This window comes from Rattus norvegicus, chromosome 15 (assembly GCF_036323735.1).
Source record: "Rattus norvegicus strain BN/NHsdMcwi chromosome 15, GRCr8, whole genome shotgun sequence".
Lineage (NCBI taxonomy): Eukaryota > Metazoa > Chordata > Mammalia > Rodentia > Muridae > Rattus > Rattus norvegicus.
The window spans coordinates 18,772,034-18,796,154 of record NC_086033.1 but is presented as its reverse complement, the minus strand read 5'-3'; the positions used below and the strand labels follow the sequence as shown (position 1 = coordinate 18,796,154).

General features: G+C 40.2%; 1 protein-coding gene across 15 annotated transcripts in view; it reads right to left on the bottom strand.

Annotated features, from left to right (window-relative positions):
- The window catches only part of Cfap20dc (CFAP20 domain containing), a 245,665-nt gene that overhangs the window by 111,072 nt on the left and 110,472 nt on the right, over positions 1-24,121 (bottom strand). For all 15 annotated transcript variants that reach the window (NM_001014137.2, XM_063274380.1, XM_063274382.1 and 12 more), the window contains one exon: positions 20,972-21,128. In NM_001014137.2, coding sequence (NP_001014159.2) covers positions 20,972-21,128 — 157 coding nt within the window. The remainder of the gene's footprint in view (positions 1-20,971; positions 21,129-24,121) is intronic.

Genomic DNA, 24,121 nt, shown 5'->3' with positions numbered 1-24,121 from the left:
AATTAAAAAAGATATTTGTCTTCTTTGTGTTTAATTCCTTTTTAAAGTTAGCTCATGAGCAATGGTTCTCATTGTGGCCTCTTCATCAGCATATTTATTCCACTGACTTTTCAATTCCAGAGGTGTAAACTGGGGGAACTGGTTATGTTCAGGCCAGTTCAGGTTCAGAGTGTACAGGGGCTCGGTCATGAGATCAATAAGCATAAAGACATTAATGAAAACTAAAATACCCACAGCCATTATTTAAGTTAAACTTTCTATCCCCGAGTAGTTAAAACACACACACACACACACACACACACACACACACACACACACACACACACACACACAGAGCAGACTAAAAGAGTCTCCTGTCAAGTGTTCATCCAGCTCCCTCTAACATTAGCACTTACCTGTGAACGCTTCCAAGGGGAGGTCATCTGTTATAGTTCAAACTGTTCTTTAACTTCATTTATATTTATATGGTTATTTGAATATCTTTTAACTCATGTTCTTATTGATTACATTTGATCTTATTTATTTGTATGGTTTCTTTCATTGTAAATGTATTAATCCTCTCATTTTAAGAAGCAGATTTAGAAACTGGTATTAATAATCCACAAATCAATTCAATGTATATAGCCACAGTCTTAAAATGGCTATAGAACCACAGTAATTTTATTATTATTTTAGTATTTGTAGTTCTTTTTTTCTTTCTTTCTTGGTGACAAAGTCTCGTTATATAACTCTGTATAGCCTGAAACTTACTGTGTAGACTAGGTTGGCTGCAAACTCCAAGATCTGCTTGCCTCTGCCTCCCAAGTATTGGGATATAAGGTGAGCAAAACCAAGTCCGGTTTACTTAGTACTTTTAATTTATCCCTATTAGCAACTCAAATATTAGATATTTGGTAATCTATATGAACAAGTGTTCATAGCTAATGAAAAAGAAAACAACTTAAATTCCTAGGACTTGAAGCAAATCAACATAGTAGTGTTTCTTGTGCTTCAACAACAATAACAAAACTGAAAAATAAGACAACAAAAGTGAACAAAACAAAACACCACACAAGGAAATGTATTTTCAAGACGGTGATGCTATGGGAAAGAATCAAAGAGAAGTCGGATGAAAGTAGTAGACAAAACTCTCCAGGGCACAAAACAAACCCATGCAACGTACACAACAGCAAGTGACTCAAAGGAAATGTAAGACGACTTTATGTGGTTCATTTAGGCAACATTTAATTTTACTTTTCACTTCTATGTCTGTCTGTCTGTCTGTCTGTTTGTCTATCATCTATCATTTGTATATGTATACACATACACATACACACATTACTCTTCATTATTTCTTGACTGTTTTAGAATATGTTGACTATTTGCAAGAAAAATTTAATCCAAACCATTGTTATGAAAGTATAAAGCCCTCACGATGATGAAGACAGAGTAGCATTTGCTAATGTTCTAATCCTGAGGTGGGAAATGAATGATTTAACTCAAATCCCTCAACACTCAGTGGCAATACAATGGTTTCCAAGAGCCGAAAACCAGGTTTACAAATTGCATTTTTCATCTTCTTATTTCTAACTCATTTATATTTTTTGCTGGCATTTAGAGAGTCAACATGAAGCTGGGTGTGGAGGCACACCCTGTAATCTCAGAACTTAGGAGGATGATGCATACTAGCAACCTGGACTACTCAGTGAGATGCTCAAACCCACACATTAAACAAGACAAACAAACAAACAAACAAACAAACAGTGTGAAGTAATTCAATACATGAACTCAGAAAACAGAATACATTTGGAAAAAATAACGAAACTAAATCAGATTCACCTGTTATGCAATATATTTTGAATTCCTTCATGTTTCTCTAACGATACCATTACTGTTAAGATTTCATGTTCAAAGAGGCTTAGAACTGTGGAGATCAGAACCTAACTGTGAAACTGTATACTGGATCCCATAAAGAGAAATCAGGAACTCTATTAAAGAGTTGTGTGAGCAGAGTAGCATACAAAGCCAGAAGAGGCAACATCGAGCCTGAGTTTATAACTCACAGGGGTAGTCAGACATGGAGCCTGAGTTTCTAACATCCCGGGGTTAGTCAGATATCGAGTTGAGTTTCTAACTACCCGGGGTTAGTCAGACATCTAGCTGAGTTTCTAACTCCCAGGGATTAGTCAGACATCAAGCTGAGTTTATGACTACCCGGGGTAGTCAGAAATCCCCAGGGATAGACGCTCAGTACATTTTCCTTATTTGTTATAGTGAGATGTGGTTTTATGATGTAACCCAGGCTGGCTCTAGATAGGTACCAAAATGCAGGATGATGGTGGTGCAACTCCATACCCAGCCTACACTCTTCGATGGCAGTCAGTCTATGACAGAACTCCTGTAGGAACATAGTTAACTTGGAAGTCTGATTTATCTCTAAGAACTGTTACAACTTAAATTATTCCCTGAGGGAAATTTCAGGTAGCATCATACAACAAAAACATTACTTAATAAAGGCTAATCATTGTTTAGCTCTGATGCTGGATGTTATTCCTATTTCAGGGTTTGACTTCCAGCTGGTATTTTTTTTCTTTAATTTTTATTAAATTGAGTATTTTTTACATTTCAAACGCTATTACCTTTCCTGGATTCCTGTCCATTAGCCCTCTAACCCCTCTCTCTCCCCTTCTTTTTTTTTTTCTCCATCTTTATTAACTTGGGTATTTCTTATTTATATTTCAATTGTTATTCCTTTTCCCGGATTCCCCGGCCAACATCCCCATAACCCCTTCCCCTTCCCATCCTCTCCCCATTACCACCCTCCCCCCAACAATCACATTCACTGGGGATTCAGTCTTGGCAGGACCAAGGGCTTCCCTTCCACTGGTGCTCTTACTAGGCTATTCATTGCTACCTATGCAGTTGGAGTCCAGGGTCAGTCCATGTATAGTCTTTGGGTAGTGGCTTTGTCCCTGGAAGCTCTGGTTGGTTGGCATTGCTGTTCATATGGGGTTTCAAGCCCCTTCACGCTCTTTCAGTCCTTTCTCTGATTCCTTCAATGGGGGTCCCGGTCTCAGTTCAGTGGTTTGCTGCTGGCATTCGTCTATGTATTTGCTGTATTCTGGCTGTGTCTCTCAGGAGCGATCTACATCCGGCTCCTGTCAACCTGCACTTCTTTGTTTCATCCATCTTATCTGGTTTGGTGGCTGTATATGTATGGGCCACATGTGGGGCAGGCTCTGAATGGGTTTTCCTTCAGCCTCTGTCCTAAACTTTGCCTCCCTATTTCCTCCCAAGGGTATTCTTGTTCCCCTTTTAAAGAAGGAGTTAAGCATTCACATTTTGGTGATCTTTCTTGAGTTTCATGTGTTCTGTGCATCTAGGGTAATTCAAGCATTTGGGCTAATAGCCTCTTATCAATGAGTGCATACCATGTGTGTTTTTCTGTGATTGGGTTACCTCACTCAGGATATTTTCTAGTTCCATTCATTTGCCTATGAATTTCATAAAGTCATTGTTTTTGATAGCTGAGTAGTATTCCATTGTGTAGATGAACCACATTTTCTGTATCTATTCCTCTGTTAAAGGGCATCTGGGTTCTTTCTAGCGTCTGGCTATTATAAATAAGGCTGCTATGAACATAGTGGAGCATGTGTCTTTGTTATATGTTGGGGCATCTTTTGGGTATATGCCCAAGAGAGGTATAGCTGGGTCCTCAGGTAGTACAATGTCCAATTTTCTGAGGAACCTCCAGACTGATTTCCAGAATGGTTGTACCAGTCTGCAATCCCACCAAAAATGGAGGAGTGTTCCTCTTTCTCCACATCCTCACCAGCGTCTGCTGTCACCTGAGTTTTTGATCTTAGCCATTCTCACTGGTGTGAGGTGAAATCTCAGGGTTGTTTTGATTTGCATTTCCTTTATGACTAAAGATGTTGAACATTTCTTTAGGTGTTTCTCAGCCATTCGGCATTCCTCAGCTGTGAATTCTTTGTTTAGCTCTGAACCCCATTTTTTAATAGGGTTATTTGTCTCTCTGCAGTCTAACTTCGTGAGTTCTTTGTATATTTTGGATATAAGCCCTCTATCTGTTGTAGGATTGGTAAAGATCTTTTCCCAATCTGTTGGTTGCCATTTTGTCCTAAAAACAGTGTCCTTTGCCTTACAGAAGCTTTGCAGTTTTATGAGATCTGATTTGTTGACCTTAGAGCATAAGCCATTGGTGTTTTGTTCAGGAAATTTTTTCCAGTGCCCATGTGTTCGAGAAGCTGTCCTAGTTTTTCTTCTATTAGCTTGAGTGTATCTGGTTTGATGTGGAGGTCCTTGATCCACTTGAACTTAAGCTTTGTACAGGGTGATAAGCATGGATCAATCTTCATTCTTCTACCTGCTGACCTCCAGTTGAACCAGCATCATTTGCTGAAAATGCTACCTTTTTTCCATTGGATGGTTTTGGCTCCTTTGTCAAAAATCAAGTGCCCATAGGTGTGTGGGTTCATTTCTGGGTCTTCAATTCTATTCCATTGGTCTATCTGTCTGTCTCTGTACCAATACCATGCAGTTTTAATCACTATTGCTCTGTAATACTGCTTGAGTTCAGGGATAGTGATTCCCCTGGAAGTCCTTTTATTGTTGAGGATAGTTTTAGCTATCCTGGGTTTTTTGTTATTCCAGATGAATTTGCAAATTGTCCTGTCTAACTCTATGAAGAATTGGATTGGAATTTTGATGGGGATTGCATTGAATCTGTAGATTGCTTTTGGTAAAATGGCCATTTTTACTATATTAATCCTGCTAATCCATGAGCATGGGAGATCTTTCCATCTTCTGAGATCTTCAATTTCTTTCTTCAGAGGCTTGAAGTTCTTATCATACAGATCTTTCACTTGTTTGGTTAAAGTCACACCGAGGTATTTTATATTACTTGGGACTATTATGAAGGGTGTCGTTTCCCTAATTTCTTTCTTGGCTTGTTTCTCTTTTGTGTAGAGGAAGGCTACTGATTTATTTGAGTTAATTTTATACCCAGCCACTTTGCTGATGGCGTTTATCAGGTATAGTAGTTCTCTGGTGGAACTTTTGGGATCACTTAAGTATACAATCATATCTTCTGCAAATAGTGATATTTTGACTTCTTCCTTTCCAATCTGTATCCCTTTGATCTCCTTTTGTTGTCTGATTGCTCTGGCTAGGCGTTTGAGAATCATATTGAACAAGTAGGGAGAGAGTGGGCAGCCTTGTCTAGTCCCTGATTTTAGTGGGGTTGCTTCAAGTTTCTCTCCATTTAGTTTAATGTTAGCAACTGGTTTGCTTTATACGGCTTTTACTATGTTTAGGTATGGGCCTTGAATTCCTATTCTTTTCAGGACTTGTATCATGAAGGGGTGTTGAATTTTGTCAAATGCTTTCTCAGCATCTAATGAAATGATCATGTGGTTTTTATCTTTCAGTTTGTTTATATAATGGATCACGTTGATGGTTTTCCGTATATTACACCATCCCTGCATGCCTGGGATGAAGCCTACTTGATCATGGTGGATGATTGTTTTGATGTGCTCTTGGATTCAGTTCGCAAGAATTTTATTGAGTTATCTTTGCATTGATATTCATAAGGGAAATTGGTCTGAAATTCTCTTTCTTTGTTGGGTCTTTGTGTGGTTTAGGTATAAGAGTAATTGTGGCTTCATAGAAGGAATTCGGCAGCGCTCCATCTGTTTCAATTTTGTGGAATAGTTTGGATAGTATTGGTATGAGGTCTTCTTTGAAGATCTGATAGAATTCTGCACTGAACCCATCTGGACCTTGGTTCTTTTTGGTTGGGAGATTTTTAATGACTGCTTCTATTTCTTTAGGAGTTATGGGGTTGTTTAAATGGTTTATCTGTTCCTGATTTAACTTTGGTACCTGGTATCTGTCTAGGAAATTGTCCATTTCCTCCAGATTTTCAAGTTTTGTTGAATATAGGCTTTTGTAGTAGGATCTGATAATTTTTTGAATATCCTTTGGCTCTGTTGTTATGTCTCCCTTTTCATTTCTGATTTTGTTAATTTGGACACACTCTCTGTGTCCTCTCATTAGTCTGGCTAAGGGTTTATCTATATTGTTGATTTTCTCAAAGAACCAGCTTTTGCTTCTGTTAATTCTTTGTATAGTCCTTTTTGTTTCTACTTGATTGATTTCAGCTCTGAGTTTGATTATTTCCTGCCTTCTACTCCCCCTCGGTGTGTTTGCTTCTTATTGTTCTAGAGCTTTTAGGTGTGTTGTCAAGCTGCTGATATATGCTCTCTTTTGTTTCTTTCTGCTGACACTCAGAGCTATGAGTTTTCCTCTTAGCACAGCTTTCATTGTGTCCCAAAAGGTTGGGTATGTTGTACCTTCATTTTCATTAAATTCTAAGAAGTTTTTAATTTCTTTCTTTATTTCTTCCTTGACCAGGTTATCATTGAGTAGAGCATCATTCATGTACATCCCATGTACATGTGGGCATTCTTTCCTTATTGTTATTGAATACCAGCTTTAGCTTGTGGTGGTCTGATAGGATGCATGGGATTATTTCTATCTTTCTGTATCTGTTGAGGCCTGTTTTATGACCGATTATATGGTCAATTTTGGAGAAAGTACCATGAAGTGGTGAGAAGAAGGTATATCCTTTTGTTTTCAGATAGAATCTTCTATAAATATCTGTTAAATCCAATTGCTTCATGACTTTTCTTAGTCTGTCTATGTCTCTGTTTAATTTCTGTTTCCATGATCTGTCCATTGATGAGAGTGGGTTGTTCAAATCTCCCACTATTATTGTGTGAGGTGCAATGCGTGCTTTGAGCTTTAGTAAGGTTTCTTTTATGTATGTAGGTGCCCTTGTATTTGGAGCATAGATATTTAGGATTGAGAGTTCATCTTGTTGGGTTTTTCCTTTGATTAATATGAAGTGTCTTTCCTTATCCTTTTTGATGACTTTTGTAGAAAATCGATTTTATTCGATATTAGAATGGCTACTCCAGCTTGCTTCTTCCGACCATTTGCTTGGAAAGCTGTTTTCAAGCCTTTTACTCTGAGGTAATGTCTGTCTTTGTCTCTGAGATGTGTTTCCTGCAGGCAGCAAAATATTGGGTCCTCATTGCATATCCAGTTTGTTAATCTTTGTCTTTTTATTGGGGAGTTGAGACCATTGATGTCAAGAGATATTAAGGAATAGTGATTGTTGCTTCCTGTTATCTTTGTGTTTGGATGTGTGATTATGTTTGTGTCCTTGTCTTCTGTTTGTTTTGTTGCAAAACGATTAGTTTCTTGCGTTTTCTAGGGTGTAGCTTGCCTCCTTGTGTTGGGCTTTACCATTTATTATCTATCCTCTGAAGCCTGGATTTGTAGAAAGATATTGTGTAAATTTGATTTTGTCATGAAATATCTTGGTTTCTCCATCTATGTGAATTGAGAGATTTGCAGGATACAGTAACCTGGACCTGTATTTGTGTTCTCTTAGGGTCTGTATGACATCTGTCCAGGATCTTCTGGCTTTCATAGTCTCTGGTGAGAAGTCTGGTGTAATTTTGATAGGTGTGCCTTTATATGTTTCTTGACCTTTTTCCCTTTCTGCTTTTAATATTCTTTCTTTGTTTTGTGCATTTGGTGTTTTCACTATTATGTGACAGGAGGAACTTCTTTTCTGGTCCAATCTATTTAGAGTTCTGTAGGCTTTTTGTATCTTTATGGGCATCTCTTTCCTTAGGTTAGAGAAGTTTTCTTCTATGATTTTGTTGAAGATATTTACTGGCCCTTTAAGTTGGGAGTCTTTACTCTCTTCTATACCTATTATCCTTTAGGTTTGATGTCCTGGATGTCCTGTATGTTTTGGGCTAGGAGCTTTTTGTGTTTTACATTATCTTTGACAGTTGTGTCAATGTTTTCTATGATATCTTTTGCTCTTGAGATTCTTTCTTCTATCTTTTTTATTCTGTTGGTGATGCTCACATTTATGACTCCTGATCTCTTCCCTAGGTTTTCTATCTCCAGGGTTGTCTCCCTTTTTGCTTTCTTTATTGTTTCTATTTCCGTTTTTTAACTCGTTGATGGTTTTGTTCATTTCCTTCTCCTGTTTGGTTGTTTTTTTCCAGTAGTTCTTTAAGGAATTTTTGTGTTTGCTCCCTAAGTGTGTCTACTTGTTTACTTGTATTGTCCTTTAGTTCCTTAAGGGAGTTATTTATGACCTTCTTAAAGTCCTCCACCATCATGATAGAATGTGATTTTAAATCTAGATCTTGCTTTTCCAGTGTTTGCTTTGGTGGGAGATCACTGGGTTCTGATGAAGCCAATTAGTCTTGATTTTTGTTGACTGGGTTCCTGTGCTTGCCTCTAGCCATCAAGTTGTCTCTGGTGTTAGCTGTTCTTGCTGTTTCTAATGGTGGTTTGAGCTTCCTGTGGGCCTGTGTGTCAGCACTCCTGTAGACCTGTTTTCCTGTTTTCCTTCACCTAGTTATGGGAACAGAGTGTTCTTGTCTCAGGCGTGTAGTTGCTCCTGTTGGCTGGCTTTCAACTCTCCGTGAGCACAGCAGCCAGAAGCGAGGGTCCTGCCCCTACTGCTCCTAGGTCCCTGTGTGCAGGGGGCACAGGTGGCCCTAGGAGTTTTCCTCTTGAGTTGGGAATGTGACCAGAGAGTAGTCTCCTCTAGGTTCTCAGGGGTGTCTGCACCTCTGAGGCTCTAGCTCTCCCCAGCCCCCCATGGGATTTGGGTGTAGAGTGCTCTTTGACCTGTTCAGCTCAGATCTGGGCACAGATCTGGACCACAGGGCTCCGGCAGCTGACTGCTCCTATATTCCTGTGTCCAGAGGCACTATGCAGTTTCCTCTTGGGCCCGGGATGTGGGCAAAGGTAGGCAGAAGGGGCAATCTGTCCTGTCCTGCAGTCTCATGATTGCCTGCACTTCTGGGTGATCAGCTCTCTCTCCCACGTGATTTGGGAGCAGGGGGCTCTGGGTGGGGATCAGAGAAGTTCCCAGCTGGTAGGTCTTAGAAATGGCAAGGCCTGTGAGAGGTGGGGCTGAGTCAGTGTTCCTCAGGTTATTGAGAGCATGCTTCAGAGAAGACTGTGGAACCTCTTGTCCTTTTTTCCTTCCTGGATAAAGGGTTTGTTGTTCCTACATGGAACACCCTGTGGAAGCTTCCTTACTGAGTTGCTGCTTTGCCACCGCTCCAGAACAACAAAACAAATTGGCCATGGTGTATATCTTACCAATTAATGAAACCAAACAAAGTTTCCTTGCTCATAAGTGGGCTACCTCATGTGTTTTGTGACGGTGCATAACACAAAGCATTGTGCCAACTTAGGGATTTTGGCTCACAGTGTTGTTCTCAGACTTCATGGAATATCGGTCACTAATGAGGCCTTAGTCTCACTTTCATCAACCAAAATTATAAAGGCACCCTATGACCATCTAGTACTTGACAGCTCAGTGCTCTCTAGGTCAAAGGGGAAATGAACTCATCTTCCTACCACTTACATCCTACCTGTTTCTCTCCTCCAGGTCAATTACTAAGCCATTTTATTTTATTTTTAACATTTACAGCTTAATTTAAAACTTTGGACTAATTCTGAAAAACAGCATAAGGCTTACGTAAAGTCAGATAGTTCTGAATTAGGAGTCTATGGAGATCATGTTGTCTTAATTCCTGCACTTTCATTCAGTTTTTGTTATGAGTGGACTCATTAAGACTTTGTTACAAGTAGCCACTCTCTACTGGCTTGGAATCTAGCGGGAGGCCAGAGCAGCTTTCTGGAAGTTCATACCCAGCAGAGGATATTAAAAATATTGGGATGGCTAAGGGCAGTTAAATAACAATTGGTGTGTCTGAGAATACAAGAAAAGTGCCTGAGTATTCAGCAATAAGTACATGTTTGTATTGGCAGTAGGCAAGGAGGCACTGGCATGATAAAAAGCTCAGAGGTCAAGATACTGTGATTACTAATGGGTGACTTTAATAGCTGACTCAGATCGTTACTACTCGACAAAGAAACGCCATACTTTAAGTAGACCACAGGCAAATGCTAAAAAAAAAAAAGTTCTACCAAGGAGTTCCAACCAGAGAAGGCTGTTTCCAGCGACACTGCTCTTAACAGTCTAGGAACAGTTAACAAGCCAGCACTGTTCAGTACACATCACAGAGTACAGTGTGATAAGTATCACACTACAGAGACACACAGCACAGACAGATGAAGGTCCACGGTGAAGGTACAGGGCCCCGAGATCCCAGTTTCATTAAGTTCAAAACAGGTACAATTAATCTGACAGAATCGAGGAGGGAGAAGCCACAATCAGGTGAGGACAGCGGCATGTTCATGATATTTTTAACACTCAAATTTCTTGATCAGAATGGTGATTAGAGAAATAGAGAAATGTGTCCACATTGCTGTAATTCCACAAAGGGCATATGTAAAATATTGGTGTACTTCTATATCCACAAAATGTTGACATTATAATACCTGTGGTTCAATAAAATGATTATTGAAGATAATTGAAGAACGAATTATTCTTTTTTAATATTAATGTATTAACTCACAGATATAACCTCCCCAGCCATAAATTCCTTCTTCCTTTTAGCTTTAACTTGAGTCATGTGCCTGATGTACCTGAATTTGAAAGCAGTGGTTCAGTTTCATCAGGGAGCACATCTGCTGGCAGAGAGGCAAGCACTCCTACAGTCACCTGAGCCAGCTCTGACCACTCTCCCCAGCTTATCCTCATCCTACGAGGGCCACGAACTCCCTGCAGATTTCTGGCCAACTTCTGTGCAGGCTTCAGCTTTATGTGTTCTCCTAAGACACTCCTTCAGCTTAAAGAAAATGGAGAGGCGCCTTTAAAAGGTTATTTTCTCTTCTCCCAGGCTGTATCCTGTGACTTTATACGTTGAAAACTTTTTCTGTATCGTGATTTTGATGGGAGCTTAGCAACGGATCAGATATTAAAGCGTTCATTTGACTTGCTGAGCTTTCCTTTCCTTCATGTATATTAATCAGGCTGTGATTAACTTCCTGCGGCTGCTGGAGAGAGCGTGTAGCCTCTTCTCGGAGGGCTTCTGTCTTACAGTGGCTTCAACAGTAGCCTCAGAGTGATGTCAGCTGAGCAGGCTGTAATCTGCTTGTGAACTCTCTGGGGACTGTCAATGTGCATGGCTAAGTTTATTAACAAAGGACATGTACGGCACAATGTCCCGTGCAGGACCCACATCCAGGAGGGACACAGGTCTAGAGCGCACAGATGAACTTCTAAGAGATCACCCGACATCTTGTGGGCAGCTATGCTTCCAGCTTCTAGAAGGATCGATTTTTAATAAAATAATCCCAGGTTAAACTAGAAGGTAAACATTAGTATTTCTTCAGTAGCTTCTGTTGTTTATAACCCTTATAACAAGCATGCGTGTTAGCATGTAAGTACTAGACAACCGGGTAATCTGCTGACTATATTAATCAAGTTAACAATAATACACATATTCTGGTCATTATACAAACAATGTGAGCAACAACTCAAATTTCTTTCCATTTCTAACATAATCAATAGGAAGTTATTATTGCCGTTAAATCACTACCCAAACCAAACACAGGGAAGAGGGCGAGGAAGCTATGGGGCTCTTGGATCCTCAGTCATTTGCATATCCTTAATTTGGTGGCTTTCCCATACACTGTACCCTGCTTGGCAAAACCAGAAACCATACAGCCTCCTTTGTAGCATGTAATTCATAGCTGTAGACTACAAGCCTGCTTTTCTGGATATCCTTGCTATGATATACTGCACACTGGCCAGTTTCTTGAAAAAAATTCCTCTATTTTTTTCAGCCACCTAAAGAGAATTCTGTTTGCAATTAAGTCCCAGCTCAGATGCAAAGTACTATCATAAACAAAAAGAAACAAACATGAAATATAGACATGATTTTGCTATATTAAGCAGTAGTAAACTTATTTGATCCAGAACAAATTAATATAATTCTGAGCAAAATTACTTTATTAGAACAAATCAAGTTACTAAAATGCACACATACTACACTAACAGTGTGGATCATTTTAAAACACAGCAGAGCTTTTCCAACTTCCAGAAGTTTACATCTTCAACATATTCCTTAACAGTCTTCTGAATTTCATTGGTGTCTGGTACAATTTTTCTCTTCTCATTTCTAATTTTATTAAATCTACTAATTATTAATAAAAATAATATAAATTAATAAAAAGTAATAACAATTATTTAATAATTATTAAATTATTAATTTGTATCTCTTTTTGGCTACATTGTCTAAGGTTGCCAATTTGTTTAGTGTGGGCTTCCCCTTCCTCATGGACTATTGGCAACTGGTCCTTGAAGGTGAGGGAAGCAGGGACTGGGCAGGGGTCATGGGGAGGGAGGCAGGGTTCAGAAGGGCAGATTAACTTCCAGAGATCAGCTTCATTGAGAAGGCTCACCTTTATTGGGGTGACCAAGGACTATAGAGATCTTGAGAAGTTGGTAGGAATTTCCATGGTGTGTATACATTATTGGCTAGGGCAGAGGTGCTGGGAATGCCTCATTTGCAGGAGAAGGAATTCCAAGAACCTGCCACTCAGGTTCTTATCAGGAAAGAGGAAATCAAACCTGTATTTTGGCTGAAGACTATGTGACTGCTCTCAGAGGTGAGGGAGGTAGAGGCCATATTCCTGAGCACATAGGGTTAAGAAAAGGGAGAATGGTCCTAACTCATGAAGGTCTCAATTTCACCCTTGCTTCAAGTCCTCTCCCCCAGTCACACAAACCTACACTTTATTTAGTATTTCGTAGAGCCAGGTCTTTGTTTCACTTGGATATCTATATTTTGTTTCCTTATCATTAAACTTGCCCTATTTGAGTTATTTCTTTATACTGATTTTGAGTTTGGCTTATTCCTGTTTCTCCAAGATCTTGATGTGTACCATTAGGATACACATCTGATAAGCTGGGGAGAAGGCTCAGTGGTTAAGAGTACCGGATGTTCTTCCAAGGACTGTTGATTGCTAGCAGGAGGGTGGTAATGGGGGGAGGATGGGGAGGGGAACACCAATATAGAAGGGGAAGGGGAGGGGTTAGGGGGATGTTGGTCCTTAAACCGGGAAAGGGAATAACAATCAAAATGTAAATAAGAAATACTCAAGTTAATAAATAAAAAAAAAAAGAAATCACATAATGGTTCAGAACCATCTGTAATGGGATCTGATTCCCTCTTCTGGGTTTGTGTAAGGACAGATAAGACACGTACATAAAAATAAATATTTGTTAAAAAAGATATGAGTTTGAGATTTCAGTTATTAAGGTAGGCATTTGTATTTATAAACTGCCCCTAAGTAACACTTCCCTGTGCCCACATGGTCTGGTGTGTCGTGTCTTTGTTTACACTCAATTCATAATTTTTAAATTTCCTTCCTGTTCTGTTTCCCCATTGCCCGGCCATTATTTAATAGTGTGTTGTTCAAACTTTTTGAGTTCTTATAGGCTTTGCAGTTTGGCTTTCTTTCTTTCTTTCTTTTTTTTTTAGGAAAAAAAATCTGGACATGTATAATCTATTAATTATGTGTATTTAAACTCAAATTGACCTGTAATGAACTTTGAGATTGAAGTAGTAATAAAAAGCTTATAAACTAAAAACTCCATGCTCAGATGGACTTGCTACTGAATTCTGTCATATCTTTAAAGGAAAGCTAAACACCGATCTCCATCAAACTATTTTGTAAAATAAACAGGAAAAGAACAGTATCGAATTCATTTTAAAAAGTCAGTGCTTCTGATACATAAATGAATAAACAGACACACATAAAAATAAGATTATAGGCCAGTCTCCCTGATATGAAATTTCTCAATAAAACATTTACAAACCAAATACAAGTATACATAAAAAGATCACTTATTGTTGAATAAAATTTTATGACATGTATGGATCACATTTTTATTTTCTATTCATCAGTTGATGGGCCTGTAGTCTGTATCCATTTCATAGATACCATGAATAGAGTAATATTCATATGATCAATATACCATGAATAGATTCAATATTCATATAAATATGGATGAGCCTGTTACATGTAGCAGGACATAGAGGTAGTGTGAGGGCAGATAGCAGAAGTTCAGTGGGAAGGAATTCTCCAAAACAAATAAAATATTTTATATCTATATCTATATATAACACATATACACGATAATACTATTATCTATGGGTATAAGGAGAGAATGTAGTTAGGGATTATGTTTTTTTAGTAAAGTGGCAGTTGTAAGTTCTCCGTGATCCATGACTTCACCAGCCCTGGGTAGCTGGCTGGATTTCCAGTACCAAGCACGATTTCCCTCTTGCTGAGTGGGGCTTAGGGTCAGTGGGAGAGTTGCTGATTATCACCAAGGGATCGCACTGGTCACTGTTGTAGTTCACAGGGCTGTTGTTTCCCTCCTTCGGAAGCTTGTACTGTACCTTCTGGAACCACGAAGATGGGTCCTCATGGAGGAGGCATTCAGGTTAGTTCCAGCTCAGGGGATGCTGTGCCTTCTGTCTGAAGTGTCTGATGTCGCCAGCAACAGAGACAGACCTTCTACATGGAGCATGGAAGTCTCTTGGAAAACCTGGCAATCAACTCAAAAGAGGGCGTCTGAAGGTCGGCGCTTTTGCTAGATGCTCTACGGCTCTTGAAGAGAAGGAACAGTCCAGGGGAGCAGATCTCCTTCAAGCTGTACATTTGTACAGACTTACTACATTCATCATAGGACTTTTTAGGAATATAGTTAATACTATGATTCCCATGACCTTTTGGACATCCTTACTGTTATTTTATTCTTCCCTCCTTCTGTATTCATCTTCCCACTCCCTTTAGAGCCCCTGCCCCTGTTTTTCTCATTTCCCCATCAGATCGCTTGTACTCTCTTATTTCTTCTATTGCTCTTCCCTCCCCACACCATGTTCCCATATCGAGAAAATTCTCAACAAATAGAGACCATTAAAGAAAACCACAGCAAATTAAAACGCAGAGTTGTGGAGCCCAGTCCCAACCATGGAACAACTCCCACACCTAAGGCTCAGAGGTCATTCCTAAAGTCTGAGTAGGAAGACTGTAAAAGGCAGAGGAACAGGGAGTTTGCTGGGACATTGCCTCCTAATGATGTCAGAGGCTGCCCTGTAAGTCATCACCCACGTGACTGCCTCAGGATGAGCTGAGCATGAAGACCAATGACACACATGCCAAGGTGGACAGGGGGAAGCTATGTGCCTCGACCCTACACAAAACTAAAGGCAGCCAAGGAATGCTAAGTTGGACCTATCTTGACTCCATTTGAGTTACTGAATTTTTAAAAACTGGGTTTCATAATCAGAAAATACAATTCTGTGTTCTATGAAGACATCTTTACCTTTTAGTACTTGGTAATAAACATTTTTTGAGGTAATATTATTACATCACTTTCCCTTTCCCTCTCCTCCCACCAAGTCTCCTATATACCGCTCCTTGCTCTTGTTTCAAATTCTATATCTAAACACATAAATTAAAGCTGCTCAGTCCGTGTAATGTTACATGAAAGAAAGTAAACAAGGGAGCAGGGAGTCAGTGTCTCTATTTGAAGAAAATATAATCCTGTGCATGAGAGAGTCTAAAGACTTTAACGTAAAATTTCTAAAACTGATAAAACACCGTCAGCAAAGTGTGAGAATATAAGAATTAACATATAAAAGTAAGTAATTTATCTATATGTCAAGAAAGAAATGCGATGAGATTTCTCAGGAAAACAACCCCATTCACAATAACTTCAACTATTATCTTGGAAAAGGCATAAATAAGAAAGTAAACGATATTGATAGCAAAAAATTTAAAACATGAGAGGTGGAAAGATCTCCCAGGCTTGTGGGTCAGCACGATTAATATCATAAAAATGGCTTTATCACTGAGAGTTATATGTTCCGTGCAGTCTATATCAAATTGCAAATGACATTGTATATCTGAATGAAATTCTCAAAAGAACAGACAAATAAAATAACGTTAAAAAAGGCAGGTAGGTTTCTGAGTTTGAGGCCAGCCTGGTCTACAGAGTGAGTTCCCTACACAGAGTAACTATTTTTAAAAACAGCAGCTTCAGGCAGCAGCATGGACAAAAGGAGCTATGGGAGGAAAGAAGACAGTTCGCCTGTGCTCGTGTGGTCCTCCTGCTGCTGCTGCTGCTGCTTTCTTTGCTGCTGTTAGAAGCAGCATGTCCAGGCTTCTGTCCCTGGCCTTCACTCTAGATTGGCCTTCCCAATCTTTGGCAGATTGGGACTGAGGAGACACCTAGCCCACGTGACTGGGCAATTCCTGGGTTTCTGGTCTCTCCTGTGTGAGACAGACACCTTGGACTACATGATTAAAAAGGCACCCAGAGCAGTTCTCTGCTCCCAAACCCCGTGGGAGAGAGACCTCACCGCCTGATCAGGTAGGCACTCCTGAGGCTGCAGAGCGGAGGAGACCACCAACACTGCCCACCCCTGCCCACATCCCTGGCCCAAGAGGCAACTGTATAAGGCCTCTGGGTTCCCGTAGGGGAGGGCCCAGGAGCGGCAGGATCCCTGCGCCTGAGACACCGCCGGAACCTGAAGGAAACAGACCGGATAAACAGTTCTCTGCACCCAAATCCCGTGGGAGGGAGAGCTAAACCTTCAGAGAGGCGGACACGCCTGGGAAACCAGAAGAGACTGCACTCTGTGCACATCCAGACGCCAGAGGAAAACACCAAACGCCATCTGGAACCCTGGTGCACGGAGGCTCCCGGAAAGAGCGGCGCAGATCTTCCCGGTTGCTGCCGCCGCGGAGAGGACTTAGGCAGTACCCCACGAGCAAACTTGAGCCTTGGAACCACAGGTAGGACCAACTTTTCCCCTGCAAGAAACCTGCCTGGTGAACTCAAGACACAGGCCCACAGGAACAGCTGAAGACCTGTAGAGAGGAAAAACTACACGCCTGAAAGCAGAACACTCTGTCCCCATAACTGGCTGAAAGAAAACAGGAAAACAGGTCTACAGCACTCCTGACACACAGGCTTATAGGACAGTCTAGCCACGGTCAGAAATAGCAGAACAAAGTAACACTAGAGATAATCTGATGGCGAGAGGCAAGCGCAGGAACCCAAGCAACAGAAACCAAGACTACATGGCATCATTGGAGCCCAATTCTCCCACCAAAGCAAACACGGAATATCCAAACACACCAGAAAAGCAAGATCTAGTTTCAAAATCATATTTGATCATGATGCTGGAGGACTTCAAGAAAGACATAAAGAACTCCCTTAGAGAACAAGTAGAAGCCTACAGAGAGGAATCGCAAAAATCCCTGAAGGAATTCCAGGAAAACACAATCAAACAGTTGAAGGAATTAAAAATGGAAATAGAAGCAATCAAGAAAGAACACATGGAAACAACCCTGGACATAGAAAATCAAAAGAAAAGACAAGGAGCTGTAGATACAAGCTTCACCAACAGAATACAAGAGATGGAAGAGAGAATCTCGGGAGCAGAAGATTCCATAGAAATCATTGACTCAACTGTCAAAGATAATGTAAAGCAGAAAAAGCTACTGGTCCAAAACATACAGGAAATCCAGGACTCAATGAGAAGATCAAACCTAAGGATAATAGGTATAGAAGAGAGTGAAGACTCCCAGCTCAAAGGACCAGTAAATATCTTCAACAAAATCATAGAAGAAAACTTCCCTAAACTAAAAAAAGAGATACCCATAGGCATACAAGAAGCCTACAGAACTCCAAATAGATTGGACCAGAAAAGAAACACCTCCCGTCACATAATAGTCAAAACACCAAACGCACAAAATAAAGAAAGAATATTAAAAGCAGTAAGGGAAAAAGGTCAAGTAACATATAAAGGCAGACCTATCAGAATCACACCAGACTTTTCGCCAGAAACTATGAAGGCCAGAAGATCCTGGACAGATGTCATACAGACCCTAAGAGAACACAAATGCCAGCCCAGGTTACTGTATCCTGCAAAACTCTCAATTAACATAGATGGAGAAACCAAGATATTCCATGACAAAACCAAATTTACACAATATCTTTCTACAAATCCAGCACTACAAAGGATAATAAAGGGTAAAGCCCAACATAAGGAGGCAAGCTATACCCTAGAAGAAGCAAGAAACTAATCATCTTGGCAACAAAACAAAGAGAAGAAAAGCACACAAACATAACCTCACATCCAAATATGAATATAACAGGAAGCAATAATCACTATTCCTTAATATCTCTCAACATCAATGGCCTCAACTCCCCAATAAAAAGACATAGATTAACAAACTGGATACGCAATGAGGACCCTGCATTCTGCTGCCTACAGGAAACACACCTCAGAGACAAAGACAGACACTACCTCAGAGTGAAAGGCTGGAAAACAACTTTCCAAGCAAATGGTCAGAAGAAGCAAGCTGGAGTAGCCATTCTAATATCAAATAAAATTAATTTTCAATTAAAAGTCATAAAAAAGATAAGGAAGGACACTTCATATTCATCAAAGGAAAAATCCACCAAGATGAACTCTCAATCCTCATCTTCGGTTGGTTTATATACAAGTGTGCAATTTCTAGGCTTGAAAGTAAAATGATGCTATCTGGTGCTGGATAGAGGAGCCTTATTTTTTATTATGGCAGCTTGCTATTTTTGTAACATGGTGATTTGGTTGAACACAATAAAGTACAGTAGTAACTGATCTCCCCTTCTTCCTGGATGAGTGAGGAGATGATTAAATGTTGATGTCAGCATCCTTGAGCATATTCAGATGAGCTTCTGCTTCTGTTGAAAAGGATGCTGTGTTTGATTGTGGTCCGAAGCTTTGAAGCACTACTTGGCATCTCCTTCCTTGGAGGTCTCACTGTTTAAACATAACAGATTTGATAGCTTGTTGGTAAGGTGAGGTCCAGCTTGTCTCCACTAGGTCATCTTCATGTGAATCCGGTGGTTATACGGTTTTGTTCTAGGGATATTTCATTTTTTTAATAACCGTTTTAGCTGACATTCATGGAGAGAATGAATCCTTAGAACTGTGCCACTAGTGAAAGGAAATCCTGTCTAGAGTATGTTTCTTTACAAAGCTGTGTCACACCATCCTTTGGGCCCTCTGCTGGAAAAGTAGAATCAAGTCTCAAATAATGCCTTTTAAATTGTATCCTCTAGTATTATAGATGTAGGACAGTACTGTATCATACCTCTGTGGATGTAAAATAGCTTGTACCTGCTTTATGATACGTAGTAGTGACCGTGCTTTATCAGAGCTGTTTTTAATGATGTTGCTCAGAATGTTTTCTTTCCAGATGATGATTGAGAAGCTAATTTAAAAAAAAAATGGTGCCAGGTACCACAAGAGTAACAGAACTGTGCTGTTTTCTCGGGTTTTGTTTTTTTACTTTTTCTTTTTTTTTTAATGGAGTGTGCTGGATGTCTCTACAGTTTTGTTCAGATGACTGCAGAACCTGGAAAAGCTGTTGCTGCTGTTGATGCATAACACACTGCTATTATTGGTCTTTTTATATAAATATAAATATACATATATATACAGATAAAAAAGAAAAATATTTTCATATTTCAAATAAAGTATTAGAGGCTTGTTTCTATATAATAAATAACAATGGGACTGAGCATGTAAATGTAAAAAAAAAAGAAATGTAAATAAATATCCAATTAAAAAGAAAGAAAGAAAGAAAAAAAAATAAAAAGGCACCCAGTCTCAAGGACAAAGGGATGACCTGGTTCTCAGTATCTCAGATATGAAACAACCACTGTTACCATTTCAAAGTAAGCTGATTCAATAATTTCTTTTAAATACACACACATGCACACCCATGCAGACACACGCACCCACACACAGAGGGAAGGAGGGAGGGAGAGAGGGAGTGAGGGAGGTGGGAGAGAGAGAGTGCACTACTAGGAAAAAAACTGTAAAATTAACATGGACACACAGAGGACAGTAAACACCCGAAGCATTCTTGAGCAGAGAGAACAGTGCTAGCGGCCAATAAGCAATGTTAACATCACTACCACAATGTCTGCTTTTAACTCCTATCACATAGACATTTTAACAGAGACAGCACTGCACTGGTACAAATCAGATACACAGAACAGAAGAATAGAAGAGCATAGAGGAGTAATAATTAGACCCATGCAAATTTAGCAAAATGATTTTTAAAAAAGATGCCGAAACCACAGGAAAGAAAAAACTCTTCAAAAAATGTTACAGAGAAAACCAGGATTATCTACACATAAAACAGTGCAATGCCAGAATGCGCCTAATGCATACTATTCAAAACTGTTTAAAGTAAAAGTATCATGAAATTAAAAACAAGCAAACAAAGTGAGACTGGATCCTTAAACTCTGTACAAAAATTAACAGAGGGCATCAATGTAATACTTAAAACAGAGAAGAAGATTGGGAAAACACACCAAAATACAGGCATCAGCAAGAATGTCCTAAAAAGGACTCTGTTAGTCCAGGAAGCAATAGCAAGAATAGAGAAACAGGATTGCATAAAATTAAAGAACACTTGCCCTACCAAGCAAACCGTGGGCTGAGTGAAGACAGCCTATAGAACAGGTGCACATCTGCAGAGGATTGATATCTAGAAATATCAAAACAACAAGTTACCCCAGATCCAGACAACTCAATTACTAAGTAGGCTGATGAAACACAGTTCTTCAAAGAGCAAGTACAAAAGGGTATTAAACAGGAAAAAATGTTCAACACTCCTAGCCACGAGGCATTTAAACCACAGAGTGTCCGTCTTGCCTCCCTCAGAAGGGCTGTTACAGTGGGAAGAACAGAAATGCTGGCAAGCTGTAGGCAGGGGCAGACTCACACATTGCAGATGGCAACACAAATTAGTCTGGCCAATACCAATACTGTTTGCAACGTAAAAATCTTTTCTGTTTATAACCTATGTTTTTTATTCTAAATGAATATTTATCTCCTACATTTCTCCTGAACCTGAAAAGAAAGCATACCGTCTCTATCGGCCGTCTCTCGAGGCTTGAATTTCAAAGTGAAGATCTTCCGCAGCTTACAGTTAGCAGAGACGATAATTCCATCCAGCGACTGGAAAACTGCTCCTTTGAATATCTCACTGGTGAAGGCGACCAGGTCAATGCACAGATTGCACCACTAAGACCAAGAGAAGCAGATGCAGATTAGGGCCCTGCAGGGCACAGAAGCAGGGTCTCACCGCATACGGAATGGCCCCAGTGTGCCCTTTCTGCTTTAACTTAGGTTTTCCTAAAGTGGCCTTGATTCTCCTTCAGAGTCACCACCATCTGAACTACAAACTGTTCACCTGACTGTGGCACTCCCATCCGGGAAGCAAGTGGCAGCTCTGGGAAAACAGCTCTCTTGTCTGTGGGCACCATGCTAGTGCGAAGCCAAAGGCAAGTGCTTTACATCACTTAAAGCCTGAGCATTCGAGATAAATGGCCTGTTGCTTTTTTCAAGGGGATTAATTTGATTACAATTAGATACTTTAGTTTTGATTTTTAAAGGGTAGGGCTTAAATTAGAAGCTTGGTTAAATGGTACCCAGTACTGTCTACTTACAACCAATTAACCTATTATACAGAAATAGATTCTTCTAAAGGATTTGTAATTATGCTGGGTGTGTGCCAATTTTGAAGTACTCTTACAGGTACTAATTCCATCTCATTAAACAATTAGATCCCTTAGTACTTCATCAGATGGATTCTGTGGTCTAACTGAATAAAGAAAGGAAAAAATAACCACTACTGAGAAATCAAGACATATTTAAGAATGTAGAATAAAATCAGAAAAATAATTTCTGAGATTAAAACTAAAGTAGAATTAAACTTCTCCATGCTTCCTCTAAATATGAGTCTTCAATGATTTTTAGGAGCAGTTTATAATTAAGACCTTTTCTAGAATGGATATTGATTTTAAAATGGAGGCCAGCTCAAGATTGTCTCAGTAACAGATCAGTAAGGGATTGCATGGAGTTAGTGATTAAACCAAAAAGATTGTAGATGTCTCAGCAGTAAAGTTATTTCCTAGGCAGTGAGAACACTCCGGTCACTTGTGGATTATGGAGCCTGGAGTTAGGTGGGGAGGAAGTGGGTTTGAGTGTGGCTGGACAATGGTAATCTGCTGGATTATGGCATGGGCAGGGGAGGTTATTAGGGGTGGGGAATAGCTAAAGCTTGTGAGGCCAAACTGTGAAGACTCAGGAAGGGCATCTGAGAGTGATTCTATTTCTGCAATTATAATGTGCAAAGGTAGAGCATTGGGAAGTTAAGTTTTTATCAACCTTGACGTAGGTATGTTCTGAGTGACAGAGGAGGTCTTTTGATTGTAGCTAAGTCAGAATAAAACTATCACCGAGAGACAGAAAGCCTAGCGTCTGTCAGTCATGCAGGTACGATGTAAGAAGGCTGGTCAGAAGGCTGACACAGGAGTTATTAAACTATAAGGAACAAATCCAACAGATGGGCCCATCAGGTGGACATTGATGGCCTGGTGAATTCCAGAGCATAGGGAATGGAGGCGTGGGTTTCTTTATCCATTAGTATATTATGTAAGTAGTATTGTTCTGTAAATTATTTTCCTAAGACTTAACATGTCCCTGTTCTAGCTAACTAGTTCAGGCCACCAGGAATGAAACTCATTCTTCCCTCACGAACACTGTAAATATCAAGTGCTGGGCACTGGCCTCACTTCTGGGGATGTAAACAGACGTGAGATAAACACACATACGTCCTTCGTCTCAGGAAGAGAGGCAGACCTGTGGCTTCCAATTAACACGGTCACTAGAGGGGGTAGGATGGGTTAGTGTCTTAGTTATGGTTTCTGCTGCAGTGATGGAAACAACACGAGGAGAAGCAGGCTGGGGAGCAAAGGGCTTGTCCATCTTCTGCATCACAACCCATCATTGGAGGAAGGCGGGGCAGGAACTCTGCAAGGCTGGGAACTGGGAGTCAGGACTTGTGCAGAGGCCATGGAGGTGCTGCTCACTGGTTCGCTTCCCATAGCTGGCTCGGCCTGCTTTCTTAGAGAACCCAAGGACTGCAGCACCCACAGTGGACTGGGCCCTCCCTCACTGATCACTACTTGAGAAAATGCCTTACAGCTGGATGTCACAGAGTCATTCCCTCAACTGGGGCTCCTTTGTCTCTGATGAGTCTGGCTTGTGTCAAGCTGACACACAAAATCAGTGCAGTTAGTTGTGAGCAAATTACTGACAGACCATTTAAATCACCGCCATACAAATAAAAGCCCAATGTTGCCAAAGTTTCACCTGCTCAGACTGTTCAGTCGGTAACTGTTTCTCTTTTCCATATTTTATTTACTTTTCACATGTTTTAATGATGAATTAACCTCTTGACCCCATTTCAGGAAGACTTACTTTCTGAACTTCATCCTCCCTGGATTATCATCTTTTGCTTTCTCTCTTTTTTCCCTAGCATTTCGTATTCTGAGATTTTAATAACGGGACTGTAGGTGTTACACACACTGGAGCTAAGTGATACTCTGGGACAACTTTCCCTTTCTCTCCACACCTATCCCTCCTTTTATACTCCAGGTTCAATGGTGCTTGTATCACCCGCCTTTTAAAAAATAATCGGCTCTTCTGTTTCTGGAAAGGCCTGAAGACAGCACTCGGTTTGGCTGTAACTTGATGTTCACTGGGTACAGAGGCAGGTGGACGTGCATGCTCGTCTTTTCACCGCAGGGTCCTTTCCTTTCTGTGTGCCGTATAACCCACTCGCTAGGGAATTAGAGCTCACCACCTTCAGAGTGCAAGGGAACCAGGGCTTATCCATGGCAGGAATGAAGCTTTTACTCACCCTACCCCACTCAGGCTTGACTGGAAAATCTTCAATAGGTAATGGCAGTGTGTGTCTACACATGGATATATGAACATATGCAAGTGCATTCGTGCCTTTACACACACACACACACACACACACACACACACACACACACACACACACACACACACATGCTTACACACACACTTTCATCTTTTAATCCTTAAGCAAATGTCTGAGAATTGGAAAATTCTTCCCATGGATCTACCACCAAGAAGGTGGATCCTAAGGAAAAACAGGGAAACCTTTCACAAATCCACCTTGGCTAGAAAAATTAGAAATACAT